Source organism: Diabrotica virgifera, chromosome 4 (assembly GCF_917563875.1).
Source record: "Diabrotica virgifera virgifera chromosome 4, PGI_DIABVI_V3a".
NCBI lineage: Eukaryota > Metazoa > Arthropoda > Insecta > Coleoptera > Chrysomelidae > Diabrotica > Diabrotica virgifera.
The window spans coordinates 264589528-264610465 of record NC_065446.1 but is presented as its reverse complement, the minus strand read 5'-3'; the positions used below and the strand labels follow the sequence as shown (position 1 = coordinate 264610465).

Sequence of the window (20938 nt, the reverse complement as noted above, 5' to 3'; positions counted from 1 at the left end):
CTCTAAAATTGATTGTTGTCGAGTTATACGCGATTTAAAATTTGAAAAACGCGAAAATAGCCATTTTCAAGGCTCAGTAACTCGGTTAATTATTATTATGAAAGTCAGGTAATGACCAAATCAAAGTTTAAAATCCCTCCTACAATATCCCGAAGAAATTTTTGTCATGATTTTATTACTAAGCTGTTATTTTTAATTATTAACAATGAGCGCTAAGCGGGCGGCCGTCAATGTGAGTGGGAGTGAGATGCACCATTGGACGGCCGGAAAGATGCATCTCTTCCGCACTCACTATTGACGGCAGCCTAACACACGCTTAGCGCTCATGGTTAATAATTAAAAATAACAGTAATAAAATAATGGCAAAATTTTCTTCAGGACCTTGTAGGTAGGGCTTTAAATTTTGATTTGGTCACTTTCTAACTTTCATAATAATAATTTTTAACCGAGTTATCAAGCCTTGAAAATGTCAATTGTCGCGTTTTTACAAATTTTAAATCGCATATAACTCGACAACAATAAATTTTAGAGAAAAACCACAAGAGGCCTTTTATGCTCATAATGACCCAAAGAATGTTGTTCTGAAGCTATTTCCTTGTGGCATTTTTATGATTAATTATTTATATGGGAAATAAGCCACAATTAAAACGAAAAAATAATTTTATTAACGTTTCGACGCCCAAATCGGGTGCCGTTGTCAAAATACAAAATATTACTAAAATAAATAAAAGTGTTGTTGCTAAGCAAAAAAATTCTTCTAATAATTTATTTAATCTTACTCATTTATATTGGCAATTCAGACATATATTATACATTTTAAAGTAGAAGACTTTAAAATGATATTGCCAATATTTATGAGTTGCGTTCCTGGGACGACTTACTGAAAGATAGTTCATTCGATTACATGAAATCAACCCCAACTCAAGAATATCCGTCATAAAAAATTATAGCATGTGATCTGTCTTTAAAAAGACAACCAAATGCAACGACAGTAAAATTCTCGCGTTAGAGACTTCATAGTAAATCACAAGGGAAAACCAGGAAAAACCTTGTGATACTATCCCGACATCGTAAGTATTTGGTCTTACATTAATTTACTCTCAAAAAATAATACCAAATTCTGACTTGTAACATGTTTAAATTATAAATAATATTAATAATACTAGATATATAAGTAATACTAAAATATAAAATATGTACTAGCTCGATATTATTGACTTACTAATCTTGGTATTTTCTTTCTATTGACTTCCTCTTTCAGTATGGGTAACCACATCCTACTGCATTCTACCGAGGAATTTGCGACACAATTGGTTTCATTTAGCATAATTAGAGCCGCTTCTTTGATTTTTCTCTTTTTACTATCTGATTCTTTCAGGACTACACTTGAATCTCTCCACTGAACTCTATGTTCATTATCCCATGCGTGTTGACATATTTGAGATCTCTCAATTTCTCTATTTTTAATATAAGATTGATGTTCACTTATTCTAACGTCTAATGGTCTTGATGTCTCACCTAAATAAAATTGTTCGCATTCACAAGGTATTTTATAAATGCAATTCTTTGTTCTTTCTTGATCATTGTTAGGTTTAGTTTTAGATAGAATAGATCTCAATGTGTTTGTTGTTTTGAATGTTGTTGAAATGTTGAATTTATTTCCTATTGTTTTAAGTTTCTCGAAAGAGAAATAAAAAAAAAAAAAAAAAAATAAAAAAAAAATTAAAAAAAAATTTTCTAACGAAAATTCCTTTTTAGCAGAAAAACAATTGTTAACATCTGTTTTATTAAAAAATGATTATCCTTTATCGTTTATAAATAAGGAATTGTCAAGATTGGATCGAATGGAACAGAACAACTTAGAACGGGATCCTACAACATTCACCAGAAATAATACGAGGAAAATATCAATACCATATATAAAAGGACTATCCGAGAAACTTAAAACAATAGGAAATAAATTCAACATTTCAACAACATTCAAAACAACAAACACATTGAGATCTATTCTATCTAAAACTAAACCTAACAATGATCAAGAAAGAACAAAGAATTGCATTTATAAAATACCTTGTGAATGCGAACAATTTTATTTAGGTGAGACATCAAGACCATTAGACGTTAGAATAAGTGAACATCAATCTTATATTAAAAATAGAGAATTTGAGAGATCTCAAATATGTCAACACGCATGGGATAATGAACATAGAGTTCAGTGGAGAGATTCAAGTATAGTCCTGAAAGAATCAGATAGTAAAAAGAGAAAAATCAAAGAAGCGGCTCTAATTATGCTAAATGAAACCAATTGTGTCGCAAATTCCTCGGTAGAATGCAGTAGGATGTGGTTACCCATACTGAAAGAGGAAGTCAATAGAAAGAAAATACCAAGATTAGTAAGTCAATAATATCGAGCTAGTACATATTTTATATTTTAGTATTACTTATATATCTAGTATTATTAATATTATTTATAATTTAAACATGTTACAAGTCAGAATTTGGTATTATTTTTTGAGAGTAAATTAATGTAAGACCAAATACTTACGATGTCGGGATAGTTTCACAAGGTTTTTCCTGGTTTTCCCTTGTGATTTACTATGAAGTCTCTAACGCGAGAATTTTACTGTCGTTGCATTTGGTTGTCTTTTTAAAGACAGATCACATGCTATAATTTTTTATAACGGATATTCTTGAGTTGGGGTTGATTTCATGTAATCGAATGAACTATCTTTCAGTAAGTCGTCCCAGGAACGCAACTCATAAATATTGGCAATATCATTTTAAAGTCTTCTACTTTAAAATGTATAATATATGTCTGAATTGCCAATATAAATGAGTAAGATTAAATAAATTATTAGAAGAATTTTTTTGCTTAGCAACAACACTTTTATTTATTTTAGTAATATTTTGTATTTTGACAACGGCACCCGATTTGGGCGTCGAAACGTTAATAAAATTATTTTTTCGTTTTAATTGTGGCTTATTTCCCATATAAATAATTGACCCAAAGAATCTAAAACATAATTGTTCGAAGTGAAGAATTTGATATTTTGAATTTGTTTAAACAATTTTCTAACCTCGGTACCTCCTAACACCCTGTGGATTTGTTATAAGGAGCTCTTTTGAGTAAGTTTGTGCAAAAAAAACGAATCGGAATAATGTACATAACGGGGTAGAGCATACAGCCTGGACTAACAGCGTAAGTGAATCGGATTACGAGCGTTATATAACGAAGAATGATAAAATGCACCAATGCCGTTACGGTACTTGAGCAGCAATGTTAGAACAATTTATCAATTTAATGCTAACTGAATAAGATGATTTGATTATGTCATTTTTATTACCGAGTATAAAATACAACAAAATAACGAGAGTAATGTGGTAAAAAATTAGTTTAAATGCATAACAACTTCTTTAGTATACTTTTCGATGTGCACCATTTAGCTACAGTTGTTCCTGTGAATTTTTTAATTTTTTCTTGAACTTTCTTTGTCTTCGTAGTCTCATTTTAGTCATTTTTCACTACCCTATCGTACTTATCAGTTAATCAACGACGAATAGCGTTAATAGTCCTCCAATTGGAAGCGTTTAGTACAGTTTTGTGTGACTTATCGTCTTCTTCAAGTGCCATCTCCGTGGCGGAGGTCGGCAATCATAATAGCTATTCGGACTTTAGAGATGGCTGCTCTGTAAAGTTGATTTGTTGCACATCCGTACCATTCTCTCAGGATTGCGCAGCCACGAAATTCTTCGTCTCCCTAGGCTTCTTTTTTCTTGAATCTTTCCCTACATAATCAATTGGAGCAAGTTGTATCTCTCTCCACGTGTAATATGTCCGAGCGAGGTATTCTAATTTTCTTGTTTTGATGGTATTCCATTTCTTCACTCATCTTTCTCAGAACCTCTTTGTTTGTGACGGGTTCTGTCCACAATATATTCAGAATTCTTCTGTACACCCACAGCTCGAATGGTTCTAGTTTTTTCATAGCTGTCACATTCAAAGTCCAAGCTTCCATTCCATACAACAAAGTCAAGAAAACGTAGTACCTAGCCAACCTAACAAAAATAGGTACTTTAATAACGATAAGTTGTGAATGTGTTCATGGAAGTCAAAAGTGTGAGAAAAGTGCCTTAGCACTCGCCATATTTTAACCCTAATTTTTTAAAATTTTCCCACAACCCTCCACCCGAAAATCGGTCCTGGATCCGCCCTTGCAGCGTAACTACAGTCGGAAAAATGAAATACCCATGAACGATCACATCAATCTCTAATCACTTATTTTGGATTTGCTGTCTTTTTTTATAAATAACAAACGTTCGTTATAGAAAAATATAGCAAATACAAAATAAGTGATTGATGTGATCGTTCATAGGTATTCTTTCATTTTTCCAACTGTATTAGATCCAACTTGAAATCTCTGGTGCGGAGTACTTTTCTCATTTTGTTAAAATTTGCTGTAACCATTTCTATTCTGATTTTGATTTCTTGGAAGTAATGATTTCTGGAGTTGATCATTGTTCCAAGATATGTATATTGGTCTACTCGTTCGACATTGGTTCAGTTTATGAAGAGATTCTAGTCGGTCGCTATGAAGCTCCCTGTTAGAGTTCTGGTATGAGCTTGTGTGACCACTAACGGAGTTTGACGTTTGGCATTAATAGGGGGCAATATTAATCTAAAAATATCAGCAAGAAGTACTACAAGGCAAACTGCTGTCGACTATCAAAGATATGTTTGAAGGGAATGTTCAACAATGATTCTTCCGAGAGGATGAAGCGCGCTGCGCTGTCTTATGGCCAATACTTCCATGGAATTGTTGAAAAACGATGACGTTACTATCCTTCCTTGGCCTAAAAATAGCCCCGATCTAAATCCAATGGAAAATGTATGGTCAAGGCTGAAAGTTTTAGTTCCAAGTCTTTTTCCTAGTTTCTTATAGTACCCTTCCTTGAACATGAACATGAGTAATGACCAAGATATAGCGAGAGCTAGCAAATGCTGGTTGATTTAGTTCACGTTTGCGGAACTGGAACTCGATGGGATGCGATTTTCCAAATAATATTTTCCATAATTTCTAGGTACATTATTCTTCTTCTTATATTAGGCCTCTTGACCTGTTCTTAACCAATTTTGAGCTTGTATTCGTAGCTATGATGTTGACTGCCAGCTATCTCGCGACATTTTAAAGGGCCTTCCTATTGGTCTTTTGCTTGTCGGCTTTGAATCTCTGGCTATACGGACTATTCTCTCGCTGTCCATTCTCCTCACATGCTGATTCAACTCTTGTCTTCTCTGTCTTCCCCACCGTACTATGTCTTGTACATATGTTTGTGACAGAGATCTGTTATTGTGTCGTTCGGTATTCTATCTCTGGGAAAACACTGAGAGACAGAGACAGGTACATTATTAACATATGAAATTTGGGAGATATATTTTAGCGGACAAATTCTCCGGTGCAGTAATTTGTTTTTCTTATCTTTATAGTTTACATTGTAAGCTGTAATTTACTGTTAAATTATATTTCTCTACAGTTTTTCACCTTGAATCGAAGACATTAATTTGGTTGTGTAATTTTACATCCACACGAATCCGTTTATGTGTATATTTTATGTATTCGTGCTAATAATATTGTTTAAAAAAGTTCATGGTTATAAAGACATTCAAGGATTGAATGATACATACAGAGATTTGAAATATTTATGTGTGTTCGGATATTTAAAATTATTATTCACCTGGAAATGAAACAACGCAACGTGTTTTATTAGTTTTTTTTTATTGAATCGCTGAGTCAGATCATATAAATATAGTTTGACAATTTGTACACACAAATATATTTTAGGAATTTATATATTATACAGGGTGTCCCGAATAGATTGGTCATAAATTATACCACACATTCTAGGGTCAAAAATAGTTCGATTGAACCTAACTTACCTTAGTACAAATGTGCTCATAAAAAAAGTTACAGCCCTTTAAAGTTACAAAATGAAAATCGATTTTTTTCAATATATCGAAAACTATTAAAGATTTTTTATTGAAAATGGACATGTATCATTCTTATGGCAGGAACATCTTAAAACATAATTATAGTGAAATTTGTCCACCACATAAAAATTTTATGGGGGTTTTGTTCCCTTAAACCCCCCCAAACTTTTGTGTACGTTCCAATTAATTCATTTTTGTGGTACCATTAGTTAAACACAACGTTTTTAAACCTTTCTTGCCTCTTAGTATTTTTTCGATAAGCCAGTTTTTATCGAGATGCGGCTTCTTTTTTAATGTATTTACATAAAAATTTTATGGGGATTTTGTTCCTTTAAACCCCCCAAATGTTTGTGTACGTTCCAATTAAACTATTATTGTGGTACCATTAGTTTAACACAGTGTTTTTAAAACTTTTTTGCCTCTTAGCCTTTTTTTGTTAAGTCACCTTTTATCGAAATGCGGCTTCTTTTTCAAAATATACCTAAAAATGTAAATTATAAATAAATTTTCAGATTATTAGCAGGTCTATAATCGTACTTAACCTTATACAAAATATGTGGTGGATTCGACAAATATTCAAAATATCTCGATAAACACTGGTTTATCGAAAAAGTACTAGGAGACAAAAAGTTTTAAAAACACTGTGTTTAACTAATGGTGCCACAATAATAATTTAATTGGAACGTACACAGAAGTTTCAGGGGGTTGAAGGGAACAAAACCCCCGTACAATTTTTATAGGGTGCACAAATTTCACTTTAATTTTTTTTAAGATGTTGCTGCCATAATAATGCCACATGTCCATTTTCAATAAAAAATCTCTTTTCGTGTTCGATATATGAAAAAAAATCGATTTTTATTTTGTAACTTCAAAGGGCTGTAAATTTTTTTGTGTGCACTATTGTATATAGGTAAGTGAGGTTCAATCAATCTATTTTTGACTCCAGAATCTGTGGTATAATTTATGACCAATCTTTTCGGGACACCCTGTATAAATGACGAGAAACAACGGGAACAATATATTTTTGTCGACAGTATTTTGCCGTACAATTTTTGAGTTGTTCTAGTCGGTGACTTATGGGTTCATGGGATTAACTCGATCATTAAATCGCGTTGACACAAAAAAATATTGTAAAAATAAATAGAACATTTTAATGGTAAAAAAATTTACATGATATATTATTTATATCTGGCTTCATAATATATTATTGTTTAAGATATTGAGCTCTTCTGCCTTCACAAATATTTCTGGTTAATACCAGAGGCGTACGACAGGGGAAAGTGAATGGTTGACCCTTCCCAAATTCTACGCTACTGATGAAACTGCTATTTTAGCATAATTTTTAGATTCTCCAATACTTTTTATGCAAATAATATACTCTTCATTCGTAACGATAAAGTCATTAGTTTTCGAGATATTTGAAGTTAAAAATGAAAAGGCACTTATTTTGATTAATGTATTATTCTCCTTCGTTTTTAGCTTCAAATATCTCGAAAACTAATGGCGCTATCGTTACGAATGAAGAGTATATTATTTACATAGAAAGTATTGAAGAATACAAAAATTGCACTAAAATAGCAATTCCGCCAGTGGCGTAGAATGTGGGAATGGTCAACCATTCATGTTCCCCGTCGTACGCCTCTGGTAGTAGCCAGAAACGTTTGTTTAACATAATTTAGTAGGGTATTCAGTACCAGCACCACTTAACAAATTTCGTGTTGTTGTCCCATGTCTGTCAGGAAATATTCAAAAATAAATAAAATAAAAATTTAACTTTGACACCCTGTATTTCGGTTATTATCAACTTTTGTACTAAAGTAAGTTAGCTTAAATCGATCTATTTTAACCTCAGGAATCTAAGGTTAAGCTATGCCTCCCTGTATGTACAATCTGTTCAAGTATAAAATACTATCACTAAGAAGCACCTAAGAACGGATTACAATTTCCAATCAACATAATATTTCTCAATGTCAGTTATTGTAGTGGTCGGAATATGCACTTTCTCTATATACATACTACCTCTAATTTGGCTCTACTTACTAATAATTATTTTTCTTTATTTTAGGTGTATGGCGGTACCGGATCCCCTTTTGGAATTCGTTGTAGCAATCAGTTGTATGTATGTAAAGTAAACGACGAGAATGGTCCGATGGCAGAAGTCCAGACCACTGGACAACTGCCTCTACCTTTATATGGACAAGCCCTTATATTCCACAACGATTATCTCTACACGATTGGAGGTACGACAGGGTTGTCATACACGTGTGATATTCACAGGTAATTTTTCAACAAATATATTTTTGTTTATTGTGTATTGTGTTTCGAACGAACATTTGATTATTAAGGCACGTATCCACTATGTCGATGCTCCGGTGTTGTAGGGAGAATGGAGCACCAACATAGTCGATACGTGCCTTTTCAGAAATAGTGGTCTTTTTGAAAACCTAGATCAAATAACAGATCAAGCATTAATTAACTGATCAAGTCATCAATTGTATCTTAACTAATAAAACTACCAATCCAGTGTGATAACAATCAAGCATCGACGCACCGGGCAGCTACCTCACTGTAATTACAGTTCCGGCGGAATGCCTCTTCACTACAGAGCGCGTCCACCTCGGCAGAATTCCAATTCACTCCATTGCATATTTGCCGTTTCAGTCTCAGTTTCTTTAGAGTTCTTCCCCGTTCAGTACACCGAGAGGAACTGATTTCATGATTCTTCTTAAACTCTCGTTAGCCATCACTCTGCTGTTGATCTGCCGAACGCCGGGCTGCAGGCATCATATCGTTACAGCATGCGAAAAAACTCAATTCTTTATTCTTCTTTTCAATAAACGTCATATTTATCTGATTAATTTTAATTGATGTACAATTTTCAGGTTAAATATTAAGACCATGAACTGGGAAATAGTGTATTTATGTAATGGTTTAGGAGAGTACGAGCCGAAGGGAAGGTATAGACACGAAGTGGGTTTCGACGGTAGAAATATTTACGTACTAGGCGGAGGTACCACCGAGGAAGCGTATGGTTTCCAGCACATACCCACTTTCGACGTAGAAAAAAACGAATGGTTTAGACAAAAAACTATAAGAGATAAACACAGAGGTGAGTAACGTCATTGCCATCATAAATATCTTCATTAGTACAGTTCCATGATTTCTAGTTTTCATTTTCCTTTCCGTTTTGTGCAGTGTGTTACGTTTTGTGTCACCTCACTATCAGATTTATTTTTTATTTCTATCAGACAAAATATTTTACAGATATTTTTGGTCAATATCAATGCGGATTTACTGCTGGAAAGTCAACTAGATATCAAATTCAAGCACATAGGCAGAAATCTAGAAAAGTCACTAGAATATAACATAGATACACACCATCTCTTCGTCGACTTCAAAGCAGCCTAAGGCAGTGTTAAAAGAACTGCATTATACAGTGATGAGCGCGCTAATAACCGGCAAAATAGCACAAAAGATGGAAAACATGTATTACGTTGTGACATAAAAAGAAATAAAACTAGTCGAGTTGGGAAATTTAGCGATATTAACTAATAAATTTACATTATGTTGATTGTTTCCAATTTTTACACGTATCAGAGGAGTATGTCAACTAAAACTGTCACTGTGACAGTGGTACAGTATTTCTCATGATCATTTTTCAGTGCGTCACAGTTTTTCGATTTCTTTCTAACGCATTAAATTGTATGTGACAGAAAAAAAGGCACGTTGGTGATTACATTTCGTCGGTGACATTTTTATAACATTTATTCTAGTTGTCGATAGATGGCGCCATAATAAAAAAATATTTTTTTTTAATTAGATAATAATATTACAAATATAATCTGTATAATTTATAAGACTATACAAATCAAAGAAAATACCATTTTATAAATGCAAGAAACACTTTTGATTTGTTTTTATTCCAAATTGAAAATAAAATGTGACAACTGTCAGATTTAACTAAAATGTCATGTTAGAATAAATGTCATAAATGTGTATTATCACGGACTTACCCTTTTTCCTACTATCATTTGTTACGCACTGAAAAATGATCATGAGAAATACTGTAGTTGCCAAACTCGTGCGATACGTCTATAGGTGGGAAACAATCAATATAATGTAAATTTATAGGTTAATGTCGCTAAATTTTCCAACTCGATTAGTTTCATTTCTTTTTATCTGACAACTTAATACGTTTTCCATCTTTTGTGCTATTTTGCCGGTTATTAGCTCGCTAATCACTGTATAATGCAATGATAGAATTTGGGATCCCACCAAAGTTAGTTAAGTTGACCCAACTAACAAAGCAAAACTTAAGCTCGTGGGTTAGAATTGAAGGAGAAAACTGTACGTTCTTTGACATTAATAATAGTCTAAGACAGGGGGACTCGCTGGCGTGTCTCCTCTTTAATATTGCCTTTGAATAGCTAATCATAAAATTAAATATTAAAGTGAATGAAACTATTTTTAATAGATCGACGAAATTCTCGCATTCGCTTACGATATAGTTATAGTGAGCAGAAGTTTAAGAGACATTGTGCAGTGTTTTACAAGACTTGCGGACGCGGCAAATGAATACGGAATTGTGGTAAACGAGGAAAAAACCAAATATATGTTGGTTTCTAAAAACTCTCGAAATATCCAATAGAGAATTCAAATTAACAACCATACCTTTGAGTAACTCAAGAAATTCACATATCTGGGATCGCTAGTAAACGCAACAAACACGACGAGCGACGAAATAAAAAGACGCATAACAGCAGCAAACAGACTTGTTTACGGTCTCCAGAAACATTTAAAAAATAAAAATATAAAACGTGCAGTAAAGCTTAATATCTACAAGACCTTTAAGACCGGTTTTGATATATGGAGCTGAAACGTGGACCTTATCTCAAAATGATGAGAGACTTCTTGGCATTTTAGAGAGAAAAATTCTTGGAAAGGTTTTTGGGGCAGTAAATGAAAATAGGCTATGGCGTCGAAGATACAGTTTTGAACTGTATCAGTTATACACCGATCCAGATATTGTGAAATTCGTTAAAGTGCAGAGACTTAGATGGCCTGGACACATTGCTAGGATGTCAGATCACGAATACACTAAGAAATAACCATTTTCAAAACCAGAAGGCACAAGAAGTAGAGGACGACCACGAAGAATATGGATTGATGATGTGGAAGAAGACCTAAAGATTCTAGGGTTCAGAAGATGAAGGGAAGTTGTCAGGAATCGACAGGAGTGGCGACTTCTTTGCGAGCAGGCCTAGATCCACAACAGATTGTCGAGCCACTTATGATGATGATGAATATTTATTTGAAAGAAATAAATATTGTCGTTTAAATGATACATGTTCTAGATATAACAAAACTATTAGATTGTAGCGTTTTTACGTGTCTGCTCTAATGGGATCAAGGATAAGATTAACTATATAGATGCTTTGGGTCGAAATGGGGCTAGTAGAAGGAACAGACACATAAAGCTTCATGCATACGGCAGCTCATTTTTTTTGTGCGGTGGCAGGTCGTGGAATCGTAGGGGGTAAGAGGGTTTAAAGAAGACTAACTACCTTATCCAAATAAGCAAAGGATACTTACACAGACTTGAGGACCTTCCTACTACTTAAAGAAATTTGGACGCCGTTTGAAAAATCCTCAAATTCACATATCGAGTACTTACTGGACATATTCCATACTTTTGGAAACCAAATTGGGGGACCTTTATCTTAGATTCCTCGTTGGGGTTATACTGGGCTATTAATTACCATCCTATGGCTTCTATGCCATTTCTTTTCTTTATTCTAAAACTTATTTCATTTGTATTAGACATATGGTTAATAATTTTTTTAAAGAAAGAGGTTACAGAAATAAAAATAGGTACATTTTACAATGTTTATTCAAACCTTTAGACCTTATTATTATTACTTTGAGAATAAACATATTCTCAAACAAGAAAAGAATAAATAAAACAAATATATGATTTTACAATTCTTAACCTTATTTTTAGCAGTGTATCTCTAAACAAAAATTTGACTTATGGCTGTCAAAAGTCACTGCCATTTTATTTAATTTACATAAAACTTTCCATGTTGAAAACAAACTATTTAAATATTTAAAACCTTTACCAATTTAATCCACTTGGAATTTAATTAAAATAAACATTATTCCATACCTTTTCTAAAATAAAATCCTTCGTCACATGTCACACTTGGAACTTGACCAAAATTTTCCATCCAAGATAAAGGGGAGACATTCAATCCTAACCAAACAGGAAACAGGATAAGTAGATACCAAATAAAATATCATCGGGGTACTTCAATACAGGAATTCTTACAGGAATATTACCATAACATCATAAAAACTGGAAAAGACAGGAACCACGCACTTTTCTACCGGCAAACCAAACTACAATAATACTGTTTCACATGAATATATCCAAACTAATTGCTGTGAAACTTTGCAACAATATTCCTTAATGTTTACTGGACAAAATGCAAGTCCTTTTCTTCTTTACCATAACGAAAGAAGCCATTTTAAACCGGTAAAGTGCGTTTCTTTGCGAGTCTGTTGAGTTCTACCAAAAAAGATATGTTCAACCCTCAAACATACTTTTAGAACTGACGCTTACGCTTACATCGTCACGTCTCTCTCGCGTCAAACCGAAGCATTTCTTTTCGATCGTTCGACCAAAACTATTGACCAATCGTCAACTACAACTCAAGGATCTTTCAAAATGCAGACCAATAATATCAAACGATGCTTCGCGCTCAAAACTAAGGGAAAAATACCAAACCTTTTCAAGGATTCATTCTAGAATAATGAATGTTTACTTACACAAACAAACAGGAAATTTCCTAACGTTTTTACAATGCTGCGAAACATATTGAAATATTTCGAACAGGAGCGGCTTAGGAAATTTTAAAGATATATAAACTCGCCAAAATATTATTAAAATACATATTTTTCTTGGGATAGGATATAAAATTAATGGATACTATTTACCTAACATTGTAGCAGAAATTTGTAATGCTACAAGATTACAGTAAAAAAAAACAAATAAAAATCCGTGGATAACGAACCTGCTTCCAAGCCATCTTCTCACACACATACTGTAACGATTGGAGGGATCGTTACAGTGTGTAAAAATCATAAGAGCTAAAAAGAAAAGATCAGAACGATCATTATCCTTACGTGGGCCAAGGGGTGACTCAGATGGTATTAATAACAGGTTAATTAATAATAATTAACAATTAGCTAATAGTTGACACAAAGAAAATACGAAATACTGCATTCTAAGAAATGCAGAATCATAGAGTGCCAATAAGTCTTTATCTAAAACTTATAAAGGCTTATGAATGTGTTAAAAAACATATCAGAAGATTAAATAAGCAACACAATTAAATACAGGCTAAATCAGCAGTGCAAAAACCATTTAACAAAAGAAAAACAATTCTAATATCATGTTTAAATAAATTTAAAAAATAATTAAAACTTACCACACAAGTGGGTTCTTTCACTATTCAAAAAACTTAAATTAAGATCAGCTATTTCAACAACAAACTAAGAAATGAAATGAAATTGTGATCTTAAGCAGACTTATTAACATTTGAAGCGTAATATGAGTAGTCTAAAGGAGTAGTAAAAAAGAAGTAAAGGAGTAGATTAGGCCAATGATTTCATATACTTTTAACATAATTACAGCCAGATATTTTAATTATAGAGAGAGATTTGAAAATATAATTATAAAGAGATTAATTATAGAGAGATAAGAAAAAGTTGTTATCGGGGCATAAGTATTTTACACACACGCAAGTTAACGATATAAAACTCTAGTATTATGCGGCTGTATACAAGTTTAACCAAATTCTAAATAAAAAAAAAAAAGAGTGTGTGTATACTTTGTACGCACGTAAGAAATTATACTTCTTTACTATTCATTTATTTAAGTATATATTTATGTTGTATTGATCCGTTGGTATTGTTATCAATTTATATAACATAAAAACAACTTTAAATATGTTCTAATTTATCTAAAATTTCATTTTTATTAATATTTCAAAGTTAAATAAAATAAAATTACCAAAATCCACGCGACCATTAATAAATGTACGTGTAATGCTGTTGGCCTAACATCAACTTCAGGATTTTATTAAAAATTAAAATATGTACATATTTCATGTTTCATTATTCTTTGAAAACAGTAAATATTTAATAATTGTCTTTGGTATTTTTAATGGCAAAATAAGTTGTTTATTTAATTTATCCTTTTGTGTAATTAAATAGTTAATATTTTATTATCTAGGAATATAGACGCTCTATATTTATTGTTATTATTTAGAAAAAACTGATATATTTTAGCATACTGAATATTAAGATATCCTGACACATTTATTGATATGATTATTCCCAAATATATTAATATTTTACATGAATTCCTCAGTATAAACTATCATAATGTTTATAATTATTTATGTAAAAATCTCTTAAAAACTTATACAAATATGTATAAGGTTTTTTCTACAGTGGACTTTCATATGTTGAATAATTCAGTAGATTAAATTATTAAAGATTCAATTAGTAAAGTAGATTTAATTTAATTAACGCAGAAGAATATACCATTTTCAACAGAAATTAATTCAAACTTATCCTCCTCTGATTTGATGTCTTCAACATTAACTTCTGTATTTATTTGGTCTAAAGAATTCCCAATCATATTAATAATTATCTTCATTAGTTTTAAAGACTTCCTTTATCTCAGTTTTAACATAATAGGAACATATATAATCACATAGTTATCACAACACAGTTTCGATTTTAATCTTACATACTTCTTTGGAAAAACTGTTTTCTTCTTGCTTTATTTCCATTTTACTGATTTAAGAAAATTCCGCATTCACAGCACAGAGTAATATTAATAATAAAAGTACTAAAATATAGACATTCATTTAGTTCAAATAAACTCATGAGAAATGAGAACCTCCTCAACTCAAACATAACCTCTAAAAATTGATGAAAATCAAAAAATGACGATCCCGACTAATCAGAGCAAACGTATCCACTGTCATTCATCTGCGCGAGGGCTAAAAATGTTTGATGAATTCGGTGACAGTTACATTCACTTTCAACATTTTTCCCAATCACGCCTAATAGCCCGTATACACGACAACTATTTAACCAAAAATCTGCGTCGATTTGCGTCTACGCAAATCGACGATAAATCTGTTCGATAAATCGACACCAACAAACTGCAGACACATCGCTACGTTAAATCGTTGTCGTGTATACGGACTATAAATTAGTATAACTTAAAAAAATGCACGCACAGGGCCTACATGGCCTGTTGAGCAAAATAAATAAATAAAAAACTTAAAAAAAATGCTATAATACCATGCACACACCTTAGTATTGTCCTTTTCATGAGCATTTTTCAGTGCGTAACAAATGATAGGAAAAAGGGTAAGTTCGTGATAATACACATTTATGACATTTATTCTAACATGACATTTTAGTTAAATCTGACAATTGTCACATTTTATTTTCAATTTGGAATAAAAACAAATCAAATGTGTTTCTTGCATTTATAAAATGGTATTTTCTTTGATTTGTATAGTCTTATAAATTATACAGATTATATTTGTAATAATATTATCTAATTAAACAAAAATATTTTTTCATTATGGCGCCATCTATCGACAACTAGAATAACTAGAATAAAATGTTATAAATGTCACCGACGAAATGTAATCACCGACGTGCCTTTTTTCTGTCACATACAATTTAATGCGTTAGAAAGAAATCGAAAAACTGTGACGCACTGAAAGATGATCATGAGAAAAATAATATCAGTTCGCTGCGTAAATTTTCATTTAAGAGAAATCGTATTTTAGGTTTTCCTGATCCGAGGCGGTGCCACGGCGCTGTGCAAATAGCCTGCAAAGGCGTCGTCCAGATCTTCATAACCGGCGGCCACGACGGCGAGAACATATTCGACGACCTGTGGCGGCTCGACGTGCAGACCTTCCAATGGACGTTCTTCGAGTTGTGCCGCCTGCCGCGGCCCACCTACTTCCACGCCACTGCGGTAACGCCCGAAGGCAGACTCTACGTATTCGGCGGCAACTATAGCATCAACGACGACGTGCGACGCAGCAACGCCGTCTATTCGACGTGGCTGTGTATTCCCAAGCTGAGCGAAATTTGCTGGGAGGCGGTCCTGCATTATACTCCCGATATAAGTAGACTTAAAACTGATGATTTGATCGATATGGGGTTACCGAGGCGGTTTGTGCAGAGGTTGGAAAAAAGCTAGTGCGACAAACAGTAGTGCCTCATTTAGACTATATCTACAATCAAATTGAAGAGTGTAATCAAATAAAGAACAAAAAGGACGAAACGTAATGCAGATTCTACGAGTAATATCTACCAATAGGTGGGTTGAGTTATATCTGTCTTTTTAGGTGTCTATAGCCAGCTCTATTTCCATTAAGTAGGCAGAAACGAAGGAAATTTCTTCTAGCCATCCCTTCTATGTCTACTCTCTTCACTTATTCTTCCTTGATTTTTTTACTTTTTCTTTTACTTAGATCTCTTGGTTTAACTCACTATTTCATCAATTGGTTGTTTGTCAATCTATAAAGTTGTTCTTTTTAGGATTTTTATTATTTGCTATATTTGGTTACCTACATTACATGGTTTTGTCTTTTTTTGTTCGTTAATCTTTCGTATATAGATTCTACGGAACAAAATATTGACAATAGACTTTTAGTATCTGCCTCGTATCTTCGAGAAATATACAAAAGCTGTGAATACAACAAATGTTAAAAATCGAATAATGACTTTTGTGTGCCTAATTTTTTAGCATCTTTTCATTGGTTCATGTTTTATATTTTATTTTTTTGCTATTGTTTTAACTCACCATTTTATGAATTGATCATTTGGCAACCTATAAAGTTATCATTTATAGATTTTGTTTATTCTGACGTATATTTGCATTAATTCCATATTGGGTCTATTGAATAAAAAGAAGTATTTGCTTTTACTTACACGTATTTAAGTATTTACTTAATAGTAATTAAATAAAGCATTAAAGAAATGTCTATTACTGTCATTAGTATTAATGTCAATTACTATTAAGTAAATACTTAAATACTTGTAAGTAAAAGCAAATACTTATTTTTATTCAATAGACCCATGGTTTTTGTCTTTTTTTGCCCCTTAATCTTTCGTATAAAGATTCTCCAGAACATATTATTGGATCTATCGAATAAAATGAAGTATTTGCTTTTACTTACAAGTATTTAAGTATTTACTTAATAGTAATTGAATAAAGTCATTTCTTTAATGCTTTATTCAATTACTATTAAGTAAATACGAGGAAGTAAAAGCAAATACTTCTTTTTATTCAATAGACCCATTGTCTATGAACTTTTGGTATCTCCCACGTATCTTCGACATATCTTATGTATACAACAGTTGTTAAAAATCGCGAAATAACTGCTGTATGCCTTATTTCTTAGGCTACGGCTCCACGGGCGAGAAATTGACGCTAGCAGTAGCCGTAAAACGAACTTAAGGTTCCGCGGAACGGAATAGGAATAGCCGAACTGTACCGACTACAAGACTTGTGCGTAGTCGGTTCAGTTCGGCTATTCCTATTCCGTTCCGCGGAACCTTAAGTTCGTTTTACGGCTACTGCTAGCGTCAATTTCTCGCCCGTGGAGCCTTAGTCTTAGCGTCCCTCATCTCTGATGATTAATTGGTTCATTCATTTTATACTATTCTTTTTTGTTCTTGTTTTAACTCATCATTTCGTCAATTGGTCTTTTTTTTATTTTATTCTATAAAGTTGTTCTTTCTATATTTATTTTTAGTATTGCTTACATTTGAATACTAGGCCTGGATCCCGCGTACCAAAAAAAGTTCATTAATAGCTTAACGGTGTCTAGTCGGACAAACTTTGACGTACGGGAACACTGGAACAGGGGAAGTTTTAATTGTGGAACAGTTTAAAAATTTGGAACCTCAGGTTACGTAAACGCCCGATGTATTTTGTCGGACAGAACTTCCAATTAGTCCAGAAAGCCACTGCGCATCCGCTAGGAAAAATATTCCGATTCGGATTTTTTGCACAATCTTACTTTTAACAAATTTGCATGTTGCCAGGACCAAAAGTGGGTCAAACATTTTTTAACGTTTTTTTTTTGTTTTTTTCCTAAAATTATATTTCTTGCATGGAACAAAGTTTTTTTAGGTTTTTTTGGATCATTCCAAACAGAAAAGGTCTTTAGTGACATTTCTCTAAAGTTGATAGTTTTTGACATATTATATAAGCGATTAAAAATTGAAAAATTGCGAAATTTGCCATTTTTAACCCTCAAAAACTATGTGAAAAACTGAAAATTTGAATGTTGCCAAGGTAGGTAGATATTCTTTAAATATCGATTGATGAAATCCCGAAGAGTTTTTTGCAATACAATATTCAAAACTCCTTTGTTTTTTAATTGCTAATCAAGCGTGCGCGACACTATTTTCCAAAGACAGTATGGTGCAAATGAAAGGAATAAATTCGTTATTTCGTAAACCGGCGACTTTAAGGAAAAATCCCGAAACAGGTCGATTTTTATTTTTAAGTTATGATATTGTGGCATATATGGTATACTAGTGACGTCATCCATCTGGGCGTGATGACGTAATCGATGATTTTTTTAAATGAGAATAGGGGTCGTGTGCTAGCTTATTTGAAAGGTTCTTCAATTCTCTATTCAGTAATATAATTATATAATTATTTATACAGGGTGTCCTTCTACTTCTTTTTTGTCAATTATTTAATTTAATAAAATTTTTTTGGACACCCTGTATTAGAATTGGACACATTACTGAATAGAGAATTGAAGAACCTTTCAAATGAGCTACCACACGACTCATTTAAAAAAATCATCGATTACGTCCTCACGCCCAGACGGATGACGTTACTAGTATACCATATAATATATATTATATGTGGCATATTATGCCACAATATCATAACTTAAAAATAAAAATCGACCTGTTTCGGGTTTTTTCCGTAAATTTATTCCTTTCATTTGCACCATACTGTATACACATGCAACGGTGGAAAATAGTGTCGCGCACTCGTGATTAGCAATTAAAAAACAAAGAAGTTTTGAATACTGTATTGCAAAAAACTCTTCGGGATTTCATCAATCGATGTTTAAAGAATATCTATCTACCTACCTTGGCAACATTCAAATTTTAAGTTTTTCACATAGTTTTTGAAGGTTAAAAATGGCCGATTTCGCAATTTTTCAATTTTTAATAGCTTATATGTCAAAAACTATCAACTTTAAAGAAAAGTCACTAAAGACCTTTTCTGTTTGGAATGATCCAAAAAACCTAAAAAAACTTTGTTCCATGCAAAAAAAAAATTAAGAAAAAAAACAAAAAAAAAAACGTTTAAAAAATTTTTGACCCACTTTTGGTCCTGGCAACATGGAAATTTGTTAAAAGGGGTTCTTTTTGAGTAAGATTGTGCAAAAAATCCGAATCGGAATATTTTTCCTAGCGGATGCGCAGTGGCTTTCTGGACTAAATTCATTTGTTACCATGTCATTAAATTCTCATGCAAAAATCAGACTGCTATTTATCACCAATATAATTCCTGTCATTTGACATGTTCTTGGTTGGTGATTAACACCAGTCTGATTTATTGCATGAGAGTTTAATGAAATGGTAACAAATCAATTGGAAGTTCTGTCCGACAAAATACATGGTACGTTTTCGTAGTCTGACGTTCCAAATTTTTAAACTGTTCCACAATTAAAACTTCCCCTGTTACAGTGTTCCCATTCATCAAAATTTGTCCGACTAGACACCGTTAAGCTATTAACATATTTTCAGCTTGCTATTAATCAACTTTTTTTTGGTACGCGGGATCCAGGTCTATACATTTCATGTAGTTTTTGATGATTTTTGTACCTAAATTTATCTTATAATATATTCTGCGGAATGTGTTATTCGTGGGCGTCCTAAGGGCCTTCTTCCTGTGGGGGCTTCCTTCCAGATCAACTTGATACGGCGGTTATTAGGGCGTCTATGGGCATCTATCTTAGACGCTGGGCGTCTTAGACATTAGGGCGTCTATCTTAGACGCTGAGATTTAATTTATTCGACTACGTCGCTCGCCCTACACATCTACTTTGGTTGCTATTAGAGTCGTGATAAGGTCCAAAGATCCTTCTGAGGATTTTTCTCTCAAAACATCCGAGTTTTCTTTCAATTGCTTTGGCCAGCTGTCAGTTGCTTATTAAAAATCGCAAAGTGACTATTGTATTCGTACTTTGTAAGCGTCCCTCTATCTATCTATATGGTCATTAATCGGTTCTTCTACTTTACAAAAGGTGATACCTTTTGTCTCAACTCACCAATTGGTCTTCAATCTCTCTTATAAAGTTGTTCTTTCTAATCTTTTAATATCATTGGTTATATTGGAATGCAATTCATTTAGTTTTGTCTTTGTTATGATGATTGATTGATTTTTTTATATTATGTCGTCGTAAGGATTAGCTCCCAACTACATGTGAGAATATTTTATACAATTTTGCGTTTTATAAAAGCATTGTATATTCTCTTTTGAATTTCTTTTCCACCGAATTTATTTATCTTATTAATTTTCTCTTTTAACTTTACACTAATTCATTACATTGTATATATATGATTTATTTATTATTTGTACATTCTACAGCCATTTTTACCTTGAAATACCAAATGTATGATCATTGACTTACCTTTTGATCTTTAAAAAATTTCATATTAAATAAAAAATATACTAAATCTATTATTTTACTGTTTTATTGTCCATCTTAGTAGACGAGGATATTGTGTGAGTCTTCTAAAAATGGACCATAAGAAAATATAGGAGAGGAAACAGATCAGGGGTCGTTAAGACAAATAAAACATCTA

At 32.7% G+C, this 20938-nt stretch overlaps 1 protein-coding gene across 2 annotated transcripts in view; it reads left to right on the top strand.

Moving 5' to 3' along the window:
• LOC114325236 (kelch domain-containing protein 10 homolog) overlaps positions 1–20816 on the top strand; it is a 48971-nt gene extending 28155 nt beyond the window's left edge. For both annotated transcript variants that reach the window (XM_028273237.2, XM_028273246.2), the window contains exons 2-4: positions 8052–8263; positions 8869–9095; positions 15868–20816. In XM_028273237.2, coding sequence (XP_028129038.2) covers positions 8052–8263; positions 8869–9095; positions 15868–16289 — 861 coding nt within the window. In that variant the 3' untranslated portion in view covers positions 16290–20816. The remainder of the gene's footprint in view (positions 1–8051; positions 8264–8868; positions 9096–15867) is intronic.
• Positions 20817–20938: the final 122 nt, after the last annotated feature.